General features: G+C 38.9%; 1 protein-coding gene across 1 annotated transcript; it reads right to left on the minus strand.

Moving 5' to 3' along the window:
- Nucleotides 1–111: 111 nt before the first annotated feature.
- adcy9a (adenylate cyclase 9a) lies at nt 112–27943 on the minus strand. Its single transcript, XM_088419473.1, has 11 exons — nt 25795–27943; nt 12422–12609; nt 11114–11221; nt 10723–10997; nt 10390–10492; nt 9076–9293; nt 8284–8443; nt 6795–6937; nt 6431–6460; nt 5594–5876; nt 112–4990 (listed from the first exon to the last, which is right to left on the minus strand). Exons 1-11 carry the CDS (start codon nt 27689–27691, stop codon nt 3989–3991), a joined length of 4407 nt encoding a protein of 1468 aa, XP_088275599.1. The 5' UTR covers nt 27692–27943; the 3' UTR covers nt 112–3988.

Raw genomic sequence — 27943 nt, forward strand, 5'->3', positions numbered from 1 at the left:
TAAAAACAATCAACCTACCCAAGGATTATGAAAAAAAAACTTTTTAAAACAAATGTGCAAAGCTAATAATGGACATGAAACCATCCTTATACAGTGTTCACACCATTGTTGTCTTCTTGCAGGTTTATTTCAATCATACTGAAAAATGAGTAATGAAAATCATAACATTCACACTCAAATAGGCACACATTGCATCAATTGTAAGAATAGGCGTCTCCTTTTCATAGTTTTATGGCAAAAATCGAACACATGCGCACGTATAAAAAAAACAATCACGTGACAAAACTGATTGCATATGTACAAACATTGAGTGCTTTGTGCAAAATGTGTACAGATAATCATGTGTTGATATAGGATAATGTGCACAAAACATACAGAATACATCTCATGAGCATTAAACCAACGCATAAAGGTAAAAGCATTGTTGTCAAACAGCTCTCATTTTTGCCCCGCATACTTAAAAAAACAAAAACACTGAAATTAAGTATTATCTATTGATAATGATTATTGATGGTTCATTTGACAGATAGGGATTATGTCGTAGCATTTAATTTTAACACATGCTGACGAAATGCTGATTTTGCTGGCTCCTTGTTTTGCTGTCCCAACAAAATGTGATGCCTTATTTGTGTGTTCAAAGAAACAAGCTGTTTTTTGGGGTGTTGCAGGGGTAAACACTTTAGCAAATCAGTTCTTGCAATATACCCCAACAATCAATAGTGTTCTTTAAATAAGCAAAACTGAGGGACTTGAAGACGCTTGTGTGTAGCTATGTTTGTAGTTATTCTATATATTTTCTCATTTAAAGCATGTCAGATGTGTGACGCTAAATTGAACAGTATGTCGTAAAAATCCAATGAAATATCGTATATTTAACAAGCTGTCAAGATATAGTCATTTCTGCAGAACACCAGCTATATGTTTTAAATTTATCTTTGTTATTGTCTCGTCCCGTTCTAGCTTGTTAGCTAATAATAGTAATACATTTATAGACATGAAGTAAAAAAAAATGTGGATAAAAGACAGGAGATGTTTTTTAAGGGGCCATTCCTAGTTGGGTTCTGTGAAAAACACATGTGTCTTCTGTACGGCAAGGTTTGGTGATGTATCATCTTTTATACCAAATATGTGACAATAATTGAAAAAACATTGACATGGCTGTGGAATTCATTCATTTAAGAAACTTGCTGCAATACCACCGTTTTGATTCAAATGACGCAGAATGACCCTGTAACCCGTTATTCTCATTCTGCTTGGTCGTAATTGTATTGAGAGACTAAAAGTTGACAAAAAGTGACAGTAAGCAAATAAGCAAATTATACAAGACTTTCAATCCATAAAGCACTTTGTATGACCCCGACTATTGCGTCTCCAAGGTTTTATACTGCAGAGAAATGTACTTGCATTGTAATAATGTGATGCATAACCACAAGCTACACACACTGGTGTGGCCTATGTAGAAATGTGTTCACAAGGCACTGGTAGCACAAGGGCATTTGTACTCTATATGATCAACAATTTCTCATACTTTCCTCGATTCAGAAATTTCAAATAAATGTTTCACAAGCAGAAAATTAATTTCGGGACTTTTTAAAGATAAAAATTAGCGGAATTAAAGGTCAACACCATTTTTTTTTAGTATTTGGGTGTTACATTTATTTCCAGACACCGTGATTGTAATTACCCTCTGATCAATGCATGCTATTGCCCAATGTGCTGCAATCAGTTCAACAGTGGCCCTGTGGCAGATTGATTTCCTTTTGTGCCTCATTGCTGCAATTATATCTGCATGATTGACTTCAAGGAAAATGCTTTCTGGCGCATAAAAGGAACACAAGTGCTTCATTTGACGCAGAAACCGCCACGATTACCGAGGCAAGCGGTTACCACGGGGATGAAAAAAAAACGTAAAACTGTCACTTAACAAAATAAATGTCACAAAAGCAAGGTTTCCCATCTGAACATACAGCCATCTATTCTCAACATTCTACCATACATTCTGAAAAACAAAACTCTTCACAAATACACTCATACCTTTTGGCACCACAAAACAATCAACTCATTTAAGCTACGGCGCGCGTTAAGATCACACAATTAAAGTGGCACAACATTAAGTCTATTGATACAGTAGAAGCCCCCCTCGATTAAGAGGCTGTGTCCCACATGTTTAAAAACAATCACGCAGAATAATGGAGAAAACTGAAAATTGAATAAATACAAAAGGCGAACTGACCGATGTGTTATTTCCCCCTTCTGGCTAAGGCAATAAATGAATGTTCTGTGCTTTGATTCTCCAAAGTGAACAATCTTTGTCTACGCAACGATTGTCCCTCACAGTCCCACTTGATCTACTTACTGCAGTACTTCACTACACTGAAAATATTTTCAATACCGTACACCAACCTTTGCATGAGGAGATTACATTAATGAGAAGGGGAAAAATTGAACCCAAACTATCCTATTTATATATTTTTACAAAACTATCCCAACATGAAACATTTTATATGGCAAAAGGAGCAGGGGTTAAAAACCAAGTATCAGTTTTTCAGTTGTGTTGAATTAGTTGTGTGAAGCGCAGATTTATACGTTCTGCCACACCAAATGCTCAATTAGCAACCATTCCAAGTCCTCGTTCCACCATCTCTGCTTTTCATATTAAATATTTCCGTTACAGGCATTATCATTGTTTACTAACTAGCTTCACGATAGCTTCCGGCAACAAGAACATTCCAGAACATTCAACCACTGACGCTGTTTCCGGCTGTGTTGTGATGTTGCGTAGTATAACACATATATATAGTAAATCTTTTTTCTTTTGGCAATCGCTGTGTATTTCTGAATGATTTTTTTTCTGCTTTGTGGCACTTCAAAAACAATCATAAAAAATATTAAAACCCCATATTTTCAAGCTGAAAATGATGTGATCCGGCCTGATTTCTGATCACGTGAGCAAGATCTTGACATCCCTACTTTTCATTGATTTAATCAAACTGTGAAGAAGTGGCGTTTGCTGAGTGACCGTTATCCTAGAAACTTCAATAAGATCAAGTTTAAATCTGCTATTTTACAGGCCTAAGAAAGTGATTGTTTCATGCCCATATGAAAGATTTTGGGTCACAGTATCAAGTCTTTAACTAAAGTGCCTTCCTGTCATTTGCGATGATCTCCCTTTTTCCCCAAATTAAATGTTGTAAGTTTTGATATTGTGCTTTTGATTTTACTTTGTGAAAGAAAATACGTTTTTGTTTTTAGCTCTTTCACTTCTAAAAATAAGTGGTCGAAGAAAAAAAAACATTGTGCAAGACCTGTGCTTAAATGTGCATTTCTAACAAAATCAAATCTATGCAGCCTGCTTTGTAGCATATTCTCTTAAAACGTGAGCACAAATGAATACTGTATATAGTCCTCATGTCAAAGTAGAATACAAAGAAAAATTTAACACTGCTTCATGTGATTCCCTCGTTCTTCCCATAGTTCCCTGTCAGCCTATAACGATGCATTGGCACCTATTATTACAAATCTAAAATGATTTTCCCTTAAGATCACAATACAATGATATGGCACAAGAACAATTATTTTTTGCAGGTGTTGTGTAAGAAACCACAAAGTGTTCGGCAGTCTACATGTTATGGGCTAAAAAAAAAAAAAAGTTTGTTAAGTTTGTTCGGTATTGATATTTGTGCTGTTCTTGTCCTGAAGGCACTTAATAACAATGCAAATTAAAAAAAAAAAATACCAACAAAATATGGTTTTGCCCCTTTTGCCGTCATCCTTCTTCCCTACTGTGCTCAACACAGGTTCAGTCTACTGCAATGTTAAATTCCATTTAAGAATGTAAGTAGCAATTTTTCCTCTTTTACCTCAACCATTTTCCTCTTCTTCATGAAGAAAGGACATCCTCCTTGGACCAGCAAACAGCCCTGGAGTGATAGCAGCTCAGGGCAGCAGCGGGATGGAAAAAAAAACATGGGATGCTGGGTTAGGCGGTTCACAGCCGGGAGTAAAACTCCTCATTGAGTCTTGTTAGCTCGTCTGCCTCCTCGCCAATATACTCTCCACTTGACTGCACCTGAAGGGGCACTTGTGCCCCTTCTGAGATTACAGGGTCAGAGGTGGTGCAGAGGAAGTGAGGGTCTTTGGTGGAGGATTCCCCAGCTTGGTGTAAAGGGTCCCTATATCCTTCCTTGCCCGCTTCTGCGGACGAAGCTAAGATGGTCTTGGGCCTTACTACACTTTGTAAGTGTGGCGGAAATGTGGACGGAGACAAAGAAGCCTGGGGAGCCACTGCCTGGATAACAGCTGATATAGTATTTGTCAAGGATTGGGCGGGCGAGGGTCCGACCCTGGGACTGAGCTCCTGTTGATCTTGGCACATACACTCGCCGTTTTTGGGGAACAGAAATGTCCTCATTTGACCTTTTCCCTTCACATTCACAGTACCTCTATAATCAAAAGCCAAGCCCATGCCGCTGAGGACAGCGTGGCTTTCTTCGCTCACCTGCACCCGACACTCCACACCAGTGGAGTCCATGCGGCTGGCGATATTGACCGTGTCTCCCCAGATGTCGTATAACAACTTAGTGGTGCCGATCACCCCTGCCGTCAGCGGCCCGTGGTTGAATCCTATGCGGAGCTTGAAACCGAAGCCCAGCATGTTCTTGTTGAAGTCGTCCAGTACACCCATCATCTCCAGGGCAAAGTTGAAGAGCGCCCTCAGGTGAGCGTGGGGAGAGTCCTCTTCATTCTCCGCCAGTTGCTGGACATTCAGTCCGGACGCCGCCATGTAGGTGGCGCCGATTGTCTTGATTTTTTCCACGCTCTTGAATTCGGGTTTTCGAAGGAGTTCATCAAAATCTCCAATTAGCTCATTGAGGACACGGTAGCACTCTTTCCCGCCCTCATAGCTCTCCTCATAGAACTCACTGAAGTTGACAATACTGGCAAAGATCACGCCCACACTGTCATGGTTTTTGGAGTAGCTTTGTGTCACCTGGGAAAAAATAAACAGCAAAATATGAGACATTGGTACTTAGTAGGGTTACTACATCAGCATTTCATTTCTCAATGGATAAGTGAACCCAAAATTTTTTAGCGTAAACACAGCAATCTGATTAATATTGCATTTGTGGAAGCATGAATTCATCAGCAAAATCCACTTGCTTTCAGGAGGTGGATGTTTTGCCACTTGCTGTCAGGTGAAAATTACATCATAATTGTGCAGGACCCTGGTAACAGTCATTCACATCATCTTCTGAATTTTGTGATGTGACGTTCGCAAGATGAAACGTGTAACCTGAGCAACTGTGATGCAATTTCTAGTCAAAAGCATGTGGAAATATGGCCCCTGAGAAGGATAAAAACGAGTAGATTTTGCTGTTTAATTCATATTCCGCAAACAAAATACCGGTATCAATCAAAACACCATGTTTAGTGGTGCTGCATAGAGTACAGTATTATTCTATAGAAATCTTTTGGGTTGGCTTGCCATTTCAAATCTAACTAAGAACCGCTGATGAATCCTAAACATGATTTAAAATGTTTGGGAATTTAAAGGAGGTCTATGAAACAATCAGTGTGACATCTTGACAGAAACCTTGAGCTGGTCAGCGACATGGATGGGGATTATGTTGCCGAGTAACCACTCCGCCTGATCCCGCATCGTCTGAATCTTGGAGCGGTGCTTGTCTGCCTCCACGTTGCCATGGTAATGCAAACGGTAGCTGACCTCAAATTCACGGTTTAGGAACCAGACGAGCAGAAGAAGCAGGAAGAAGGCAAGAACCGCTTCTGGCACCAGGAGGTCATGAGGTCTTAGGGAAGGACCATGGTCTGAGTGTGAAGTTGACCCATCATTTAGAAATATGGAGATGTTCAATCTGGGGGAAAAAACACGAGAATCCTCATCGACTCATAAATGATTGCTTCAAAAGCAAAAAATGCAAACAGGATTTAAGGCACTGCAGCAAACTTCTAAACACAATAAGATACTGTTTAAAGCAGCATTTTAACAAATAATTGTCACATAAATGTGAAAAACATTTTACAAGTAAGAGAGAGAGAGTGTGAGAATTTTTTTCTTATCTTTATGACAATTCTGTTTGAATAATCACCACTGATACAATGCTCTCATGAAAAGTCAAAAAATGGTGAAAATAGCCATGAAAATCAACCGTCTCAAGAATATCATATTATTCCAATAGAGACATGTGGCAGTGCAGGCTGTATGTCATTACCAGTAAAAGTCAAATTTAGCAACCATTATTGCTGCTGCACAGAGAGAGTGATAAGGGGATGGGCGGAATAATAAGGTAGAGTAAAAGCCAGTCCAAAGCTGCAGTTATGAAAACTATAAAAAGCAAGCCATTGCGCCTGTTGACCCTGGAAATGTCACTCGTCCATCATACACCTCTGTTCCCATGGAGACACTCACCCATGAACTGGTAAGGTGTTATTACTGGAGCTGAAAGAGGAAAGTGTTGTCAATCAGAACTGCAGTCATATAACACACACATGCGCACACGCACACCCACACTCACATTTGTCTGTCCAAACCAAGAAACATACAGCTCGGTACAGTAATGTCAATTTTACAAGATTTTAACTTACCGAGAAACTGACTTTGCCAAAAAAAATAAAAAAATCATCTTCTTTAAAATTTACACAATTTGATTGAGTAGTACTAGTAGCTTGACTAAAACATTTAACTGGAATGCTATTATAATTCCACCATCAGCCCCCTTCAAACTAACAAACAGTAGGTGGGATACAATTGTCACAAGCATATGCATCAGTACCTGTGCAAGGGGCTATAAAGCAACAGCAACATGGCGATCCCAGTAGCAGTGGCTAAGACGGAACGCATCCAAAAACTGAGTTGACAGAAGTTGCAGTACTGGATGATGGCGATGATAGTGGCACAGCACAAGAACATTGTCAGCTAGAGGAAATAGAGGTAAAAGAAAATTCAAACCAGTTACCTATTAAAGACCTTGTAGAATGAATCCAAATGATTGAGTCAAAATAAATTTACATGTGTATTGTTATTGGTACAGGATCTTGCGATGCAATAGATTACACAGGAGAATGCACCGCATAGAAGTAGTAAGAAGCCCAGCCAACTTAAAAATAAACCTTACTTTACCAAATGATGGATGGACACCACGGCCTTGGTATGCTTTTATTTCAAAATTGTTCATGGAAGCATGTTGCGGCAACCGCTGATTCAACTCTATCTACTGTACAACAGTTGTTCCCAGATAGAGTTTCGACTCCAGATATAAACAACACAACGTTGTTCTAAAATCATGTTCATTCAGGGCACTCAAAAACTTCATTACGCTGGAATTTTATTGTACAGCGCCTGTTGCCAGCATGTAGTGAAGCATCTAGTATAACCTAGTCGGTAGCTAGCAACACTTGAGTGCCCCAAATAAAAAGCAGATTACTTTTCAAAGACATTTTAATTGATGTAAATGACTCTGCACACTTTAATGGTAATATTGACAGTCTCTGTTCTTACTGATCACTTTTTTACAAATCAAGTTGACTAAGATGTGCTGTTTCAGCCAGCAACATCTACCATGTGGTTCTGACGTTCTTTCTTTCTTTAGTTTTTCTGTAATCTGTACTGTGTATCTGTATTTGTCTGTATTTGGTACATGCAGCATCCACTTCAACCTGTGAGCCTGGAAGGGGGCTCCTCCCACCTGTTGTTCCTTCTGAAGGTTTCCAATTTTCCCCAAATTGGGTTTTTTGAGTTTTTCCTTCCCCTTCTGGGAGCTTTGACAGTGGATGCTGTTGTGTACCTACACCGAAAGATATTTCTGAATGACTTCTTTCATGACGTCTTTTCACCTGTGAAGCCTTTTGAGACTTCGGTGATTCAGGGCTATACAAATAAAATTTGATACATTGATTGATTCTTCGCATAAACAGCTTTTTTTCTGTGGCACCTAAAGCATTAAATACATTCACCCAGTCCCTTCACACCTAACAATTAAAATCACATATCACAGTGGACCAATGACACTGTTCAAGTTTACACGTACCAATTAGTTTTTATGGCTACGCCCACTGTGGCTTTTAATCAGATGTCTTTGGTAGTTGTAATTTACGTTAGCTATACTGTATATGTAACCACAAGAATAGCAGGATATGCAGTATTGTCCATCCTTGTACATGCAGTATTGTATATCCTAACTAAACTCTCTTGTCCCACTTGTTCAGGGCTTAATGTGAGTTGTCATTTAACGCAGATTGATCTTTCAGAGAACCCCGGTTTACCTGAAGTGGTAGCTGAACGCCACAGGGTAGGTGAGACAAGACCAAGACGGCTGGTAAGGACACTAACACAGCCCCAATCATGTGACGAGCAGCCCAGCCAGATACTACCAGAAGCAGCGAGCGGGTACAGTTCATCACTTCCTCCAGATAGAAGGCCATGCTACAGGAGAGGAAATGTCAGTATCATTCACAAGCGCAAAGCATTACTTTGTTCTTAAAAAAAAAAGTTTGTTTTTCTGTAACTGCAAATTTCTGAAAAGATGTTGAAGATTTTTCTAAACAATGTGCAGGGATGTCATTGATAGGAAAACTGTTTTTGTTGTTTGTTTAGTTTGAGGTCACAACATTTTCTCTTCATGAGCCAATTTGTACTTTGCCAAATTTACATACTCGTGATTATTAACACTTTACAACATACAATTACTCTTTCCTACAAGCCTCATTTAGTTATTGTGCCTGTCCTTGACTTCACTTTATATGCTTCTGACTAAATAGCGTTCTCATTTATTCATTTAGTAATAATGGTTTGGGTCAAGACTTATAAGTACTGTAGGTATATACTTTTAGTCATTTTTGCCACAATGACAGTTTTTGCCACAGCAACAGTGATTTTGCATGTATAACAGTGATTCACCATGTCACTGACATGTACGCTACATCGCTGATGGAAGCTGGAGTCAAGCAAATAGCCAGTGTAATAAACCAACCTGAGGAAATGACTATGACTATGAACTAGATGCCCCAACTGTCAAACAGAAAGTGAAAGAACATATCTACTGTATGTCGGCTCACCGTATTGAGAGCACCAGGGAGGCCAGTTCCAAAAGGCCAGCCAGGGGGGCCACAGCAAGTGATGCAGAAGATGGGGACCCCACAGTGGCTGAGCTTACCAGTGAGGGGAGGAAACAGGCCAGCGTGAGGGCCAAGAAAATGAAACAGCTCAGAAGAACGTCAAGGAAAGAGCTGAATGTGCAGCTTGCAAAGGTCTGTTCTTGGACCTGGTTTTTCACCTGAAGGAGAGGAAAAAGAGAAGTCAATTACTTAGGCAATTACCCTGAAAGTCTCAAAAAAAGCAAAAAAGAATTGCAATGAATACAAATACAATTATTCCATCCCAGCATCCCATCAAAAAATAAAATGTTTGTTTTTCGATGAGCAAAAATAGCTATTATAATATAATACAATGTGGTATTCAGATTTTTTGAAAAGTCATAAGCGCCATACTATAATTAAACAGAATTCTAGGAACCAAAACTCTCTACCATATGATTTAATGCTGCAATCCAATGCAATGTGCTATTCCCCCTTGGTCACCCAAAGGCAGTACAATTTTATAATTAAGTATAATTTTGACAATGTAATTTTTATTATTATTATACTCCACCTACTGCCAAAAAACAGCTGGGATCATCTCAAGCACACTACTGACCCTCATGAGGACTAATTGCTTCGCTTGTAAAGAGACAATGCTAAAATTGATAAGTCACGTGGAGATACAGTATGTATACGACCAATCATTACAGCTATATAGTGAAACCTGGCAGTTTAGATCATTTTTCAGATCCCACCATCAATTTTGTCTGAAATCAGACTAGGGAGGGGCAAAACACAGATTAAATCATTGATAATTTTTTCAAAAAGAAAATGCATTAAGTGCATGGGGTGGGTGCACTTTATTCATATCAATGGTGCTCATAGAATCCTAATATACTGTATATGCCATTTTAATAACTACATACAATGATTTTCACAATTGTGTGATTGTGATTTTTAGGTCAAATTCAACAGTACACTTTTCCTTATCAGACGTGTAAAATTTCTGACATCCCAGCTCTCCCTACAGCAACAAATTTCCCAGATCAAAAATCCTTTTGTGTAGCATTTAGTAACGCTGGGTGCAACAACATGGGGGGCGCTTTTGACATCTTAAAAGCTACTTGGAACTGATCACGGCATCTTTCAAATTGGACCCACCGCTATTGGGCCTTCTTAAGAAAAGAAATACTAAAACAAAACAAAAAAATGCATCGCTTTTCTGCATGTTTTGTGAATTGTGTGTTTATACGCAAGAGATGTGTAACATGAAATAATGTGATGTGCTTGCACCTCATCCTTGTAGCTGCTGCGATACGCTGTCTCCAGGGGTCTTTCTAGAAAGTTGAGGCTGATCTTGTTGATGGGTGGTTTGAAAAAATAATCCTTCATCAGGCTGGAAACAGGAGAGATAAACCGAGGATGAAATATACTGTATGTATCCAAGAGAAAACAGAACACCAATATTTAAAACAAGAAGAAAACTAACTGCAAAACTCACAATAAATGAATGAATGATTTTAAAAGCGGAGAATATTGACTATCATTTAGAACCGTTTCAGCAATGCTATGCTAGCTAAGTCATGTCTCGTTGCTATCGGCAGTTGAGAAATTCCACTTGCTCACCTGTCCTCTCTGATAACATCCACAAAGTGGGCGTCGCTCTTTTCTCGAAAGTTCTTGGCACGCAGCTGAATAAGAGCTGAGTGCTCCATTCCTGTGCCCGGTGCCCCAGCGCCGACCGCCATGGCAGCGCTGGTGCCGGTCATCGTGCTTGTGCTCGTCTTCTTCTCTTTCTCCTGGAGCATGTCACATAGCGAGCTCTGGCTTGCCCTTGCCGGATCATCAAGTGGTGGGCTCAGGAGGCCGTTGGCCGTTCTGAAGCTGTTACCAGGAAGGAACTGGAGACAGACACAAAATGAAACGGACAAAAGCACGCGGGCATGTTAGAGGTAGTCTTAAAGGTGTGACAGACACATTCACTTGCTGAAATTGAGTGTTGATGCAATTGTGGCACCTTAGCACTGTTGATTTTGTGCTCATCTTGGCAGCCGTTTAGCACAGCCACCTCATCACCTTGTTCTGCCGCTGAAGACATGACCTCAAGGCAGGAAACACATTGATGCTGGAGAACACAAGTGAACTTGATGAATAATTCTGCTTCTGGACATTTTTTCAATAGACTCATCTAGTTGCAATGAGATGTAGATTCTAGGGATGGGACGAAATCTCGCATGATGCGATGAGGTCAGGACACAGGAGATCTAGCTGCTTGTTAATGCTCTGCAGAACACTGAAACACTTCAAAATAAACCTTATTACGCCAAATGAAATATGGACACAAATACCTTGGTATGCTTTTATTTTGAAGTTCTTCTCAGCGACGTGTCACGGCAAAAGGGAATAATTATCAAAAGTTACACAAGTTCATCGTTTATCATTTTAAAAATAGCTTTTGGTCATCTGCTGTCTTACATTTTCACACAGCAAAAAACATATATATTATTTTTTCATTTTCATCCAAATACCAAAAGCCTCTATAAAAATATTATATAATAAAAAATATTTGGTAAACTTCCAATTTAAGAGGAAAGATGTCAACTGCAGCTGAAAACTTGGGCTATAACAAAAGTGACTCTCCCATGAATGTTTACATTTGCACGCTGAAGTGTTAATTTACTTGCAGTATGCTCAATATAAATAAACTGTGAAAACTATCCATCCAACCACTGTCTATTGCCGTTTATCCGAACTCGGGTCTCTGGTGTACTAGTGCCTATCTCAGCTGTTTTTGGGCAGTAGGGGACAGACACCCTGAACTGGTTGCCAGCCAATCGCAGGTAACACCAACCAGACTATAGACACACCTAACGGCAATTTTGGATTGTCCAATTCACCTACCATACATGTTTTTGTGACTGTGGGAGGAAACCGGAGCACCCGATGAAAACCCACACGGGCATGGGGAGAATTTGCAAAATTCTACAAGGGAAGGCCTGGAATTGAACCCAGGACCTTTGATCTGCGAGGTGGATGTGAAAACTAGACAATTTATATTGGGCATGATTTATGTTACAACTTTTTTGCAGAAATCTTTTCTCGTCTTCAGAACTCAATCTCGTGAGACATCTTGTCTCGTGAGATTTGTGTCTCGTCTCATCCCTAGTTTCAGGTTATGATTTTCACCGAAAGCTGTCTGTGATGTAGACCAATATGGTAACAAAACATTAATGCATTAGAATATACAACACTCATTAAATACAATAACCTTTTTTCCTCATATAATTTCAACCCATCATCTGAATACAAGAAAACTGTGACCTACCCCAGTCATGTCTGGTGGCTGGTTGAGCAATAAGGGCTCAGCAGCTTGGACAGCCCCATGGATGATTTCAGGAGCATGGCACTGTGTACAAGCAGGAAGGCTCTTCCCAACAAAGTCACTTCCCAGCTGAGAACAGCCACACTCATCATGTCCAAACTTCCTTCCTGAGATCAGGTAGGTTTTCAACCCTGAGGAGATGCAGCAAGAAAAACAAAAACTTATAAAAACTCTCATTTTTATGTTTTATTTCACATGAAAGTAGAAAAAAAACAAGCGACAAAGATGTGACTACAGGTATCGTGCTGGAGCCCTTTCATGTAATATTTGTGGTACTACTGTATACTTAAAGACTCAAACCAGCCGTGACAAGCAGGTGGTAATGCAACACTGCTTGTTTCCCCAACTCTGTTTACACATCACCCCAGGGCTCACATTCACACCGCTGTAGGACCAACAAGGAAATACGCAAACAGTGGATTACAGCGGTGCCTCATAGCCAGCTGCTATCAGCCTGTCCAAATACACACTACTTACCAAAGTAGATGGCCTTTGTGCTAAAAACCCCAAAGGTGCAACAAGTTGGCATGCGTGGAGTCACGTGATTTTCAGTTTATCAGTGAAAAGATTGGATGATCTTATTTTCAATTTTTTTTAAAGACGAAATATGCCTGAGGTGCAGAGATCTTGACAACTTAAAGAGCAACAATTTAGTTTTATACTACACAAAGTTACTTTACAGTCTTAAGTTATCGATGTTGAAAGAGTGAAAATAGAGGGTCATGCACACTCTGAGCAACTGCAACACAACAAAAACCATCCAGCTCTTTTATCCCCAAAACTTGAAAATGGTAATGCAGAAACAAATAAGAATACGCTCAATAAAAATGTATAATTGAAAACATTTTGCTGAAATGGCTGAAAACAGAGGTGTGACCCTTAACTCATATGACTTAAGACTCAGGTCAACTCCAGTCTTTGATTTTTATGACTTATGACTCAGAATTACAATGTTTTATCAGTACCAAGAGTAAATTGTCAAGAATGCGTTATAAACATGAATTATGTATGTATGTACATATAAGTATCAGAATGATACATATATATATATAGATCCGTAAGTTATTTTTTGTGGGTTAAGTAAAAATGAATGCACTCAAAGCAGTTGCTTATTCTTCTCCTCGCAATACAGCTGGAGTTCATCACTGTTACACCAAGTTTATGATTGTGTGTATATGCCTAAAGACCGCAATTAATAAACAAGTCAAATGCAATACCTTTCCGTGTTCTCTAACCGGTACACAGAGGTCCATATCTTGGCAATCAGCTTCATAACTTTCACATGATCCTTTGTTCCACATGTTTTAGTAATAGTCTTGTATACGAACAAGGATTGATTCGGACAGTGGTTCAGTCCGTTCGCTTCTTTTATTGAAAAAATGCCATAATAACCTCAGCTAACATGAGGTGCTGTTAGCCATAACAGGCGGTTACTGTTAACAGCCAATTGACATCTGCTCTCTAGCTTTTACCGTTACGGTAATTATTGTAAGTGACAATACAGCCGATATAAAAATGCACATCTGTGCATCAAAACTTGTCTTATGTGGCTGACTGATCAATCTTCCTCGAATGTTGCCCAAAAAAAAAAAAAAAAATCTAATTTATAAGTTACTATTTATAGGACGCACCCATATCTTTATAGGACGCACCCATATCTTGGGTCTTCATTTTGAGGGGAAAAAAGTGTGTCTTATAATTGCGGAATAAATGTATATTTCTTGTAATAAAGATAACCAGAAGAAAAAGCTTGGGAGGATTTTTTTTGCAAAATATTCGTTTTTGTTAACCCTCGCAAAACCAATAACGCCATTCCCCATGTGAATCTAATAAATGCAACGAAATTACACATATGTGATAACTGTTTTAGATGAAAGAAACATTCCGTGGACCCACATGTGGTAGTGAGTACGTAAGTCTGATGCTGAGTGGGTGTGCTCATGAAATGTTTTGTGTACTAGAGCATATTTGCTACATTTTTACTAAAACAAACAAAGTGAAACAAAATGTGTTTGCATATGTGTGTGTGTGTGTGTGTGTGTGTGTGTGTGTGTGTGTGTGTGTGTGTGTGTGTGTGTGTGTGTGTGTGTGTGCAGCCACTATTACATTTTTTGAATAGCATAAGCACCATTATAAAAATCCTGAGGGTCATTTGTCTTGCTGGTCTTCAAATCAGGTTTTGCACATCCAGCTACCCAATTCAACCACACAAATATCAACAATCAGTCAGTATGTGACTATCGAAATTCTATTATGTTAATTGGGGTATTTTGCACAGACATTAAAAATTAATTGAAGACTGTGGAAGCAATGAGCATGACTGGGTTTTATCACAGTTTTTTGTCCTGCTTGTTTGTCCTGTTAAATAAAATTAGTCACGATTCTTTAATAAAATCAATTTATCTTAGTCAGCAAATGGAGCCGACTTGGCAGACATTTTTATCTTTTATGCCAGCAGCAGGCCTTACTGTGAGGCCTTATCCCACACTTGAAACGTGTCTATTCATATGACAGACGTGCACATAAACACATGAAAGTATTATGGCTATCAGATGTTCAGGGGTGCATAGTAAGGTGCTACATTAAATGTTAGATTTATTCAAATTACTTTTGGGACAAATTGAACTAGTTAGACTAATTTTGAATGCAATGCACTTCTTTGACTTGATAACATCAAGCTGTTCAGGTTGCTAATTTTATATACCTGAATATATCTACCCACATATGTTTTGTGCTTGTGCAACCAAGGTGAAATGTGTCAGGACTCGAGGACACAAGGCTTAAAACTGAGAACGTCCTGATTAAAACAGGACATCTGATCACTCTGGGCTGCAGTTAAATGTAAAAAAAAGACCTGAAAACTGCATGTAGTCTATACTTTTATGCACGTTAAAGTATTTACACGGGTAAATGTTGGGGTGGCGACAGAGAGAGGGAGAGCCCACTGAAGGTCACTCTGTTGAGCATACTTTACATAACCCACATTCCGTACACTTCCATTTCAGCTTTCTGACTTAATCAACAGCCTCCTCAAAAATCTACTACAGGCCTTGAAATTCGTGACCATTTCATGAGACACAAGACAGAAATATAGTAGTTATTAAAACAATAGGATTATGCCGCAGGATGGTCAAATAACTTCCAGGTACAGTTGTGGGGTTTTCAGACAAACTCACAGAGCAGCTTTGTTATGGGTTATTGATGCGCACAGGTGTTGTATTATCGATCATGCCACAGTTCTGTAGCACTAGTATGACTAAGAGCTCAATAATTCCAATTTATCATTGATTTAGTGGACTGAATGTGGCCTGCTTGCTGGCTAGACTAATCCTACTGCTACTTCCACTATTACAACAGTTAAAAAAAAAAAAAAAAGACAAAATGCACCCACAGTTGACCTTGATGTTTGCGGTCAAGTAGTACCAAAAGGACCTTATGGTCTGTTTTTTATTTATAGGATTACTGTATTTTTTTCCGCCTACTTTATTATTTGCTCGATTGTGGAATGTAGTCTGCTTGGGCAAGTGAACAGAATAAGAATCTCATTGTGTAGTATTGCTATGCATATGACAGTAAAACTCTTGAATCTTTTGAGTCATGAAAAAATACATTAAAAAGTATGCATGTTTTAGGCTTGCCTTTTACTACTAAAAAAACAACAACACATTTTGGCATGTTATGCATATGTTTTTTTCTCATGTGTGTTGTGTTGCTAGTAATTGAATGGGTGTTAAATACTGTATAACACACATTCAAACAGAGAAACTTATCCAGCACTTTTCGACCTAATACTTATTTTACCACTGGGGTCACTTGGGGTTCAGTGTCTTGTTTAATGTATAATACTTATGAAACAATGTATTTTTAATGATACAAGGTTAATGTGACGAATGTGTGGGTAGTAAAAAAAAAAAAAAAACAGACACCAGTGTTACTTGTAGAAAACTGCTGTAAATAGTTAGAGTCCAAAAAGATAAACAGTTAAAATAATAGGTCAATATCAGCCATTTGGATGATTATTATGGATCCAATTTAATTTGCCGGGCGTGAATGTGAACCCTATCAAGTAATGCTCGCATGTTCACTGCATTGAAAAACATTCTAAACATGAATGCAAAAATCCCCTGTAGTAAATATAATGCAATTATGCGTTACTTACAGTAAGTTCCTTTGTTGTGTATAAGTGTGCAAAGTGGGGCATAGCACACACCAAGTTAGCATGACTTTTGGCAAAAGACACCCATCTACAGGAAATATGCATCATCTACTTGTCACACTGAAAGAATGGCATGTCCTAACCCACATGTGCTTGCACATGTGTACAGACAGACACAGCCACACACACAAAACTGACATTTCCTTCTATGACTCATTTAAAGTAGTGCAATGGTGCACCGCTACATTCGCTCCATATATCTTAGTAGAAACAAGCCTATCTGTCATACACACATAGTATGTAAAGTTGGACATTCTTAAAATGCTTGACTTGACTGAATAAAGAAATGAATGAATGAAGAAAAGAATGAATGGAGAGGAAGCATAACAGTGCCGTGAAATTCCACATGCACACCAGAAGATCATAAACAGCATGGACACGCACCTCAGAAAAACACTATTCTATCGCACACTCTCTAACTTCTGAATACCACACATGCACATATCACACTCGCACTCAAACAAATTAGAAATGAAAAATGTTTTTCTGTGTGAGTTTATATTTATGAATAATTTATCACATGATCATCGTACCTCCTCAGGGAGGTAACACATTAAGGGATGTAGCCAATGCACATTTTATACTCTGGTTTAGAAGTGTAAATAGGAATTGTTTTAATGTTTTCTTCTTTGAAATTTTCAGCTGGATAGAGATAAATCACTTTTGAAAACCAAACATCCAAAATCTTCACTCATCTGTTATCACAAGTGAAATTGTACACCAAGTCATCATGTTGTCATTACTGTTACATTATTGTGACCATATTTGTAACCTTAACCATATTTTGGTCATTTTTATCATTTTAGTCGATAAAATCCTGATATATCAATTGCTGGCTGCAAACAAGTGGCTGCTATACAGGAGGTTACTCACAATTGACTCTCCACTGATTATATCTTGGAAACACAGCAAAACACACTAAAATGCCTATTTTTACCTGATGCCAGTGATAAAACTATCAATTTGCGTTTTTGTATTTTTTTCATATTAAACAAGTACAATTTTTTGTTAAAAAAGTACAAATTAATTGTCAAGCACAAAATTATTAAGTTGAAAGTGTAAAAAAAAGTTGGGTGATACGTCTGAAAAAGGTATCACAATGTAAATAAAGTATTTTATATCAGGCAATAATGACACATATATAAAATCAAGTATTCAAACTCAGGCAGAATGTAATTAAATTCATGATCTGCTGGCACTGATTTTTTCCCACCTAAAGAGTGTAAGATGAGGCGTGAAAATGGGTGGCACTGAATGTCTTATCTTACACTCACAGTGAAATCAACTGTTTTCATCCACATGCAAAATAACACTTCTGTCCATAAAAAAAGGGCTTTGACCTGTAGGACTGACCACGTGAGAGTTTTCTCATTTCAGATGAAAAAAATAATTTAATAATTCTTTCGTGAGTTAGGTAACCTCTTGATTCAAAAAGCGTATAGCAAACAATTGTTTTTGCAAGATAAAAGGCAAACAAATGGTGAAACTCTCACTGTATTGAGCAAACTTTTTCGTGCCTTTACTTTCATCTTACTGCCTGGAACAGAGAGTAAACATCTCCAAGACTAAAAATAGATTTTGACTTGCTTTCTTTCTTCACCGACTCGGCCTTACAATCGTTTGACTTGACTTAACTAGTGTAGCGTCTACGGCTCAAACCTTCATCTCCAGAAACTCCTCTGTTGTCTTGCCAAGCTTACATCAGTCACCACCTCACACAGCCTATCTTTATATTTGTGTCTAAGCTATTCTCATTTTTCAAGCTTTTAAACTTAACCCTTCTCCCTGAGGTCTTTTTTTTTCTTCTCCCCTCCCTTTCCTACCCTCCAGTTTTCTGCCCAGTCGGTGGCAGGTCTTGAGAACATGCTCTTGTGCAATAGCAGATCCATATTTGGACACGCCGATGGAACCGTGGGATGAGACTCTCACATGATACTCCTTCAAATACCCTCCCATTCCTCTTCCCTTTCCTCGTTTTCAATGTCTATTAGTGCGGACGGTTCAATGAGATCTCCCTGTCTTCCAGACCTCCCATTCACCATGTGAATAAAGGTGCAGATTTATGAAGAGGCAGTTAGGAGCAAAAAATATGTATATTCTTCATATTCTTTTGTAAAATAAAAAAGCACTTGTTGTGAATGTGAATCTGAAGCTTTTTAATCTAAATCTAAATGGGTCCATAAGAAGGGTATGTACTAGGGCTCCAACTAACGAGTATTTTAATAATCACTTAATCGGTAAATCAGGTTTTTTCTAATGTCTTAATTTCCAAACCTTCATTCAAAAGCAGAACATTATGGAGAGAACTCACTAACATTTTAAATGATTTTCATTTCAAGCAATTCGAACACCTCGGTTAAAAAAAATAAGGCATTCGCAGCAACAATCGTTCAAGTGTTGAAAGACAGTAAAAGACACCAGTAATGTAGCGCGAAGGCCAACTTCCAAAATAAATGTTAGCTTATCAAACAATAATTGATATGCTTTTTTTTTTTTTCTCAGTAGTTCCCGGCAGTGTAACAGCTTGACTAGGCTTTCAGCTTTAACTCTTCCTCCCAAATTCCAGTTGGTGTAATGATCGCATATGAAACTGTCTCTTTGATGCTGACACATTCTTTTGCTATTCCAACTGATCACATTTTAACAAAACATGCTGACACAAATGTGACTAAAAGTTATGGGAAGAGAATTGGAAGAGGTGGAGGAAAATAGTGTGCTATTAAGCAAAGTTTAAAGTAAAATAAATGTTGATTTAAAAAAATTATAAAAGTTGGTCATTCACAAGTCAGCAAGGAAAAAATTATAACTTTTAATTTTATCTGGACACTCGATAGTCAGTAAACATTTGCTGTACAGTATCCAATTGCCAAAACCCCGCTAGCTGCATCGCTAGCTAAAATATTACCACTAATCTTTTTTTTTTTCTAGAATAAAAGCAGACATGGCAAATGATATTTTAATGGAACAAATGTGCACGATATTCACAATATTCAGTAGTGAGGCTAAAATTCTGAGGATTTAGTTTTAGTTTTGAAAACTGAATTTGAAACTGTATTTTAGAAAACTTAACAAGCAATAAATAAACAAGGCTCCAAAGTTTGATACTTACAAATAATATTCATAATAAACTAAAATAAATAAAGTAAAAAATATTTAAAACAAATCCACCCAAGACATGGCAAAAACTTTGCACACAAGACAACACAGCTAACTTAACATGCTGAGTGCAAACGGATATAAAAAATGAAGCCTACTTAGAACCAAGCACATGATTTACTTTTAAACACATTTTAATCAATTAGCAGTCAATATGTCATTTTCACTCATTTCAAACCAAATTTATTTCAATTTTTTGCCAATAGGATTTTTCAAAATGGGTCTCAATTAAAAGCTAGCACTGTATTCACTAGGAATCAGGTGAGAAACTCAACACCATTTCACACTGGTAAATAATATATTAGGGTGAGAAAAGCAGAGGCTTTTGTCATGCAAGCATGTGGGAAACATTGCCCCCTGGTGGTAGGATGACAAGTGCTTAATTTGACATGCAGGCTTTTTAAATGTTAATATCGCAGAGGATCAGCTTCATTAATCGTGGTAGCCGATATCGTGATTGCAATGAAAATTCAATTAATTGTGCAGCCCTACTTGAAATGTACATTTTTACATTAAAAACCATCAAACATAGGCATAACATTTAAAATGGGTACTTAGACCTGCAGCGTAAACCCAGATTAATAAGTGTGATTTTCCTTTCTCCTTCGGTACCCCAATGCAAGGATTGATGTTTGTCTTTGTCAAGGTACCTTCAGTAAAGAACCGAGAACTATCAATCAAAGACACATCATTTGTTGAAGTTTATATCCACGGCAACAACAGAAAAAGCTAGACCTGGTAGAGTGGTGTCCTGAGAAATGTGATGACACACATCATCTACGTCACGCTCATAAACACACACATACACACAGATGTTCAACTCACGTTAGTGATGCACTTCAGACTAAGTGCCTCTCGTGTTCTGTGGTAGCAGCATAGCGCTTGAGCGAGAAATGACCAACTTTGCCTGTACTGTGAAGGAATCAATGTCTCCTGAGGTACTTTTACAATTTGCAGGGAAGGTCTAATAATCCTGCAAACATGCATGAGAAATCTCAGAAACTCCTTGTGAACTTTTAATGCACTGTCTCGGTTGAGACATAAAGCGTCCTCTTAAGACACGTGAGTTAAAAAAAAAAAAAGAGATAAACTGTGGGAACTCCATGGGAGAAGGTCATGACCTTCTTCCTCCTTTTTTTTTCGAATGACTCAGTAGTCTGTCTTTCCACAGAACACAGCAGTTTTCCAGCACACCTCTTTCCTCATCTAATACACTTCAGAATTCCTCCTTTGACATTTTATCAAAACCCCTAAATCGGATGATCTGGGCAATGAGACAAGAGTTTTCTTTTAGCGAGAGGATCAAACACTATTTTAAGCTGTTATTTAGAAGGTAAATCACTTTTCAATTACTTTAAGTACTTCAAAAAGCATGATTCACTTTTGTCAGTTTCTACGCTGTCTGCAGCAGTAACACGTCACTATTTCCAAGCAAGTTAATCAGATTAAAATTAAGTTTCTGACATGGTCAAAAATTGCTGGAATGCATACAAGCTTCAAATTGTAAGTAATATGACAATACAAGAAAAAAAGCACACATTGCTACATTGCAGTGGAAATGATTGACAATATTTGATGAAAAGCTCACACTTCTAACTCATGATGGAATGTAAAACTAGTTGAGAATAATAAATTACAGAAATTACACCAGATTCCAATAAATATAGTACTCACTAATGTTTCTAATAAGGGGACCTTTGATATTAAAAATTGTGAAACGTATTACAGGAGTGTTCAAATTAACAGTTAATTAACTAACTTTTTAATTAAAAAAATCTAAGTCTTAAAAGATGTTGTCTTACTTTTAGTTAAAAAAAGTTTTAAACAACCGCACCAATTTCTACTGATACAAGTCATAAATATATTAACAATTACTGAACTATATTTCTCTAACAAAGACCTGTGCTGTAAAAACCAATGGAAGAAAAACTCATCAAATAATAAGCAGCACTGTGATGACTCTCCATATGCATTATTTAGAATGACCATTAACACAGCACCACTCAAGTTTAATGTAGCCTGCGCATTCACAGTAAAGTACATACCAGCCATCCAAATTAGTGGGATGAGGGCCAAATCAGGGCCCCAAGAGCAAAGAGTTTGGTCCTTGCCGACTCACTAGCTCTATGCCATAACCAGTTTTGGAGTGTATGTTACAGAATACATGATAGTTACGTACATAATCAAGATTCAAATATATTTCTTAAAAAAAAAAAAAAAAAAAAACAGGCACAGAGGGATATTTATTCATATTAAAATTTGGATTATTTTGCAGGATTACAATTTCCAAGCAAGTTAAAGAGGTTGTTTTTAAATTGAGCTCTCTAGTTATTTGCCTTTTTATGCACAAACATGTTTCATTAATTATTCTCCCTCCGGCCAATCATATATGTAATAAGTGGTTTCAGTAACACTTATGAATGAATTCACAATGGTGTAAAACTAACAATATCAACGATGGCTTTCTTCTACAAGTAAAACCTCCTAGACTATGAAACCTGAAGCACCTTGATGATTTTTTTGCCAATGTGAAACGGTAATTACAACATTGCACTGCTGAGCTTCCATTTCTTTCCTGGGACCACGGCCCAGCCAAAAAAAAAAAGATCTAGTAGGGAAGACAAGCAATATCACATCACACGCCAGTGTCGTGTTTGGACAGCCGATTTCCAAATACACCAAACAATACCTGAACAACAATGCAGTAGCTGTAGTACACTTTTATTTTGAAGTTGACTTAAGATGGATGGAAGGATAGATAGATAGATAGATAGATAGATAGATAGATAGATAGATAGATAGATAGATAGATAGATAGATAGATAGATAGATAGATAGATAGATAGATAGATAGATAGATAGATAGATAGATAGATAGATAGATAGATAGATAGATAGATAGATAGATCGCAATTATGCTTAAAAATGATACTGCATTCCAGCATTAGTGTTAGGCAGTACGCAAATAAATTACGCTACTTTTTTTTTTTTTATATAGCACTAGTCTCCAGCCTTAGTGTTATCCAGTAACTGTGTATGGGATGCATTCAAAAAGTTGAACATTTGAAACATAGAAAAAAAAAAAAAGAGTCCACCAATGCAATCAACATTATTAACTGCAAATGGCGAAATTATATAAGCTTCCTGTCAAGGTATAAAAGCTGACATATATCAAGGAGAATTATGGGATTGAAATTACGTTGATATTTTACTTAATTACAATAAATGATCTATCTAGTCACTTATGTTTGCAACACCTTGCAAATAACTACGCTTCTGTCTTCTTCAATTATTGTGTTTGGTATGTCAATGAATCAAACGAATAAACCTGCTTTTGTTTTGGCTTTGGTTATGAAAAGAAATTCTGACAATTAGCACCAAAAAATAAAATAGGTCAAAAAATGGCATTAAAACACTGACAAAAATACTATTCTTAGATATAGGACACATTTGTAATTCATTTTTATTTTTCAGTTACAGTCAATTCCTCAAGGTGATTGGCTCCCACGAGGTGATATGCAGTGCTTTTATTTATTATTGACCCCCCACAGTGTTTCCCTTTTTGACCGTGCATTTCTCATTTTCCCCTGACACTTTCTGTTTCAAATTAGTGTTTTCATTTTGCTGCAGCCCTAACTTTGCAACTTTCTATTGCATATTTAGGTGGCACATTTGAGTTAGCACAGACTAGCCAGCCAGGGGGCATGGACTCTACACCGCACTACACTGTACAGAACAATGGGCACGTGTAGGCAGCGAGACACCAAAGCACATGTGGGCATGCTTCTGTTTACACAAGCAAATAAATGCATAATTCAATCTCTGTGTACATTCAGAGTTCAAGATTCAGACCTTGAATGTGGAAAAACTACAACACACTGCATTATTTATTATAAAGCCAGCGCGTTTACATACAAATGTGACGGATGACAGCGTTCAACTAACTGAGCCTAAGAAGTCAATAGGAATACAAGTACAACTACAAGGATGGAAAAAAACATACACTTTAAAAATAGGCACTTATCTGTCAGTGACATACAGAGTATGCACTTGGGAAAGGATAGATGCGTGTCTCTTGTTCCTTGTGCCCTGCCTATAAAAGCTGTCCTTCAATTTCCGCCTTTGGAGTTATACCAGAAGTGGGCTGCGGCCCGTGTGAAAAGCAAATCTCGCTGTACAAGTTTAATGCATACGTCACAGCAGACTTTAGTCGTGACATTGTCCTACATGCAAATTTTGGGTTCCAACCTTCTCGTGAGTTTGCATGCTACCCCCCTGCCTGCGTGGTTATCTCTGCGTACTCCAGAGTCTCTAACTCAACTTAAGTAGAGGTTTGCTGGAGGAATATTTAGAGTGTCTGGGTTGCATGAAGTTCTCCACAAAAAGTGGTTTGCTATCTACTCAATCTTTAATAATTCGGAACATGAACATGATTAGTGATCCGGTTCTCTGTTGGCAAGTGAAACAGTCATAGAAAAGATAATGGAAAGCATTTTCTTAGCATTACCGTAGCCATGCATCTTAAAAGGCTCAGGGTATATCTGCCTATTCATATCTACGGCCAGTACAATTGATCTGTTTTTTGTTTTGTCAAGCCTACTGTATACCCATGACATTGAGCCGTTATGGAGGTGAAAAGGGGAAACATGACAAGATTGCATCACATGAATGCAATCAGCTGCCCACCACTGCACCAACGCCCCCTAAACCACAACTGAGATGGGTTTGGATAAACTTTTCAACCTTTAAAAACGTTCCAAGCTTTATTTCAAGCTTTATCATATTTATTTACAGGAATTTTGTACTGCAAAAACTGACAATTTGTTCTAAAACAACTTTCCAAAAATGATAAAATCCTAAACTATTTGCCTGATTGAAATCTCTTCAAAGTAACACATTCTAAAAGTGGCCCAGGCATCCTTTGATTGTTCTCTATGCTACCACCAGAGCAAAACGTTTGGACACCCTCACCATAGACATCTCACCAATGAAAAGAGGTCAATCAATTTCCCTACACAAACAGTGTGCCTCTGTCTCTAAGGGAAATTAGATGGCATTCATGACTTCTCCGGCAACAAAAGCTCTATGTCAGTATCAGTCTATTGTTGTTATTAACTCTAGAAATACAAAGTGATCACAGTTGAGAGTCAAGTATGAATACTGAAACAAGGTCTTTGTTCACAAATAGCCCAAGATACTGTCCACATTTTATTTCCACATATCATGGAAATGTTATCATTTAATTTAAAATATATAAAGCTCAAAACTATAAAACTGTTACGAATGTCAGCTGTAAAGCTAGTCAATAATGAAGACAATTAATATAATATTACAACCAGTGTTCACAAATATAAACAGTAAGTACAAATAGCTTCTTAGAACGTTCAGTATTTGTGTCTAAAGTAACTGAGCTCTTGCATGGGCCAATAAGCTGACAAATCTTAAAGAAGCTCAGCAAGGAATAGAAACTTGTTAAGCACTGGAAAGCAAACAACAAACTATTACTGATGTAACTTTCTTTCCATTTTTTATTTCCATACCCATACCTAATGAAAAAAAGGGAAGTAAGGCGCAGAGGCTCATCAACAGGATATACGTTGATATGCCTCTGCATTTGGTATGTTTTATTACAAGTCTGTCCTGACTGAACAAATCCCTTTCTTGACTGATTTAGCACCTAAAAACATTCCACCAGCATTATGCAAAATATTCCTGTTACGAGTGCTCTAATCTCTTGATCTCATCACCATGCTGATCTGGTGGACTGTTTCAACAAAGCAAACTAGTTAGATAACATACTTCAATGTTGTAAAGACATGCAGTGACCCGACTCAACCCTTGGTGACCAAGTCCTAAGGTTCGCATAGCAAACGATTAGACGTTAGACCCTTTTCTTTTTTAAGTGCATCTTAAGTATGTGAATAAGAGATAAACATTTACTCACCCTTCAGCTTCTCCACCACACTCTCTCCGGCTCTCTCCACCACTCGGCCATCCTCCCGCTGGTAACGGTCATCCAGGAACTGAGCAGTGGCTTCAGACAGGTGGACCTTGCCTGCCACACCAAGCTGTTCCATCAAGTTGGCCAGATTGACATCATTTGACCAGACGTCAAACTTGAAGCGCTTCATTCCTAGAATCCCGCATAGAACGGTGCCGGTATGGACACCAACGCGCATGCTGACAGTTTCACATGTTTCCTGGCAAAATTGTTCGATGGCCTGGATCATACCTAGACCCATCTCCACACAACAGTAGGCATGGTCAGGTCTAGGGTCAGGACAACCTGCGACGCAGTAGTAACAATCACCAAGTGTGCTGATCTTCTCACAACACGTTAGCTCACAAAGACGGTCAAAGCGTCCAAAGAGATCATTGAGAAGACCGACCAGGGCTGGTGCTGACTTATTGGCAGACATTTTAGTGAAACCCACAATGTCGGCAAAAAGGATGCTAACGGGTTCCATACGTTTCATGTTGAAGGGTCGAAATATTATCTGCCCCCGCGGGATAGAGGTCTTCTTGCGTTTGTGGTTGTTATGTGGGTGGTTCTTGGGACTCGTGGAATTTTGCGATGGTGAAGCTCCACCAACACCTCCTCCGGTGCTCACCGAGACAGCTGAGGCAGAGCAGGTACCGGAGGAATAACGTTTGCCACAGTTCTCACTCCCGCCGCCCTCGTCGTCACCCTGCTTCATTAGCTCGTCCGCGACACGTCTGGGCATGACCGAGTGGATCATGCGCTCCTTCAAGGCTTTCTCCACCTCGAGGTCTTTGCCGTGCATGATGGCCTGGCCCACTTTGAGAAAGGTACTGCGAGAGCGCACCTCTGACATAATGAACAAGTGGATACCGATGACGTGGACACACAAGTGAAGCAGCGCTTTGGCTGGACCCAGCCATCGGAGAGTGTCCGTTTCCCAATTGGAGCTGGAAAGCTCCAAATGTGTCCCCGACTCAGTAGAATCATAGCTTCTGTGAATCAACGGTAGCCACCCTAATGCCTCAAATAAAATAGAGTATAAGAATCCCAACATCACTGAAGCATACAGACGCACATGGAGAACACTGTATAACAGTAAGAGGACCTCTACACACAGAGTGAAGGTAGCCACTGGTGAGATGCAAGGGGATTGGTGTAAGTCTGGAAAATGGTATGAAGCATTTGCACGATGAACCCACTCCAGCTCAGTGTAACCTGCAGTCTGTATCTGTGGGGCCAAAGTGATGGCGAAGGTGACTGCAATCAGGAGCAACGACGTTTGGTTGTACAGTTGTGTGTAGTACTGAGTTAACGTGAACATGAAGAGGAGTGCTAAGAGGACCAAAAACGAGGCCGTGGGCGCTAGAAATGTCATGGGATGGCAGCGGTCGCTGTTGACGCTAAAGTATACGGTCCAGAGGACAGCCGCCACTGCCAGGTAGAACAGGACGTATCGAAAACGCCGCTGAGTCTGAGGAAAGCATCTCTCTTGACATGCCTCTTCCAGGATGGGGGAGTCAAATTTAGGGTCCCAGCACTGGGCAGCGGAGCGCTCAAAAAGCGGCGGTGCCTTCCTGTGCGCCCTAGTTGCGGAGGTCGTAGCCATTCTGGAGTCTGCGGAACTGCAGCTGGAGGAAATACTGTATTTGTGGAGGTTAGGGTTCATTTTACTTCTATCCTCGTGGCCTTTGACTCCTCCTCCGCCACTGGTGGTAGGCCTAAGGTGCTCGTGCTGTTGCGCGTGTGGCGTCAACGTACTGTTAGAAATCCGTACGGTCACATCACCATCCCTGCTGGAATTGCAGCTCACTTCTGTGGCATGCATGAGAAGCTGCCGGTGTTGTTGCAGCGTGGCCATATTGACGTGGAGAAGGAGGGGCGCGGGAGTGGAGTTAAATATTAATAGCGCTAGATGGTGCTCAGGCAATTAGATGTGTTGCGTGGGCGCTGCGTGTTCACATGTGGCACTGCGAGGAGAAAAGGAGGGGAGGGGGGGCACAAAGGTGTTTTCGCTGGAATAATCACACTTACAGTGTTGAGCATGAGGCACAGACGTCTTTGCTCCATACGCAGAAGCTGAAACACTCATTCGCACCGTTCCAGTTTATTG

The sequence above is a fragment of the Hippichthys cyanospilos genome, chromosome 7, assembly GCF_059441005.1.
Source record: "Hippichthys cyanospilos isolate Australia breed blue-spotted pipefish chromosome 7, RoL_Hcya_1.0, whole genome shotgun sequence".
NCBI classification, from domain to species: domain Eukaryota; kingdom Metazoa; phylum Chordata; class Actinopteri; order Syngnathiformes; family Syngnathidae; genus Hippichthys; species Hippichthys cyanospilos.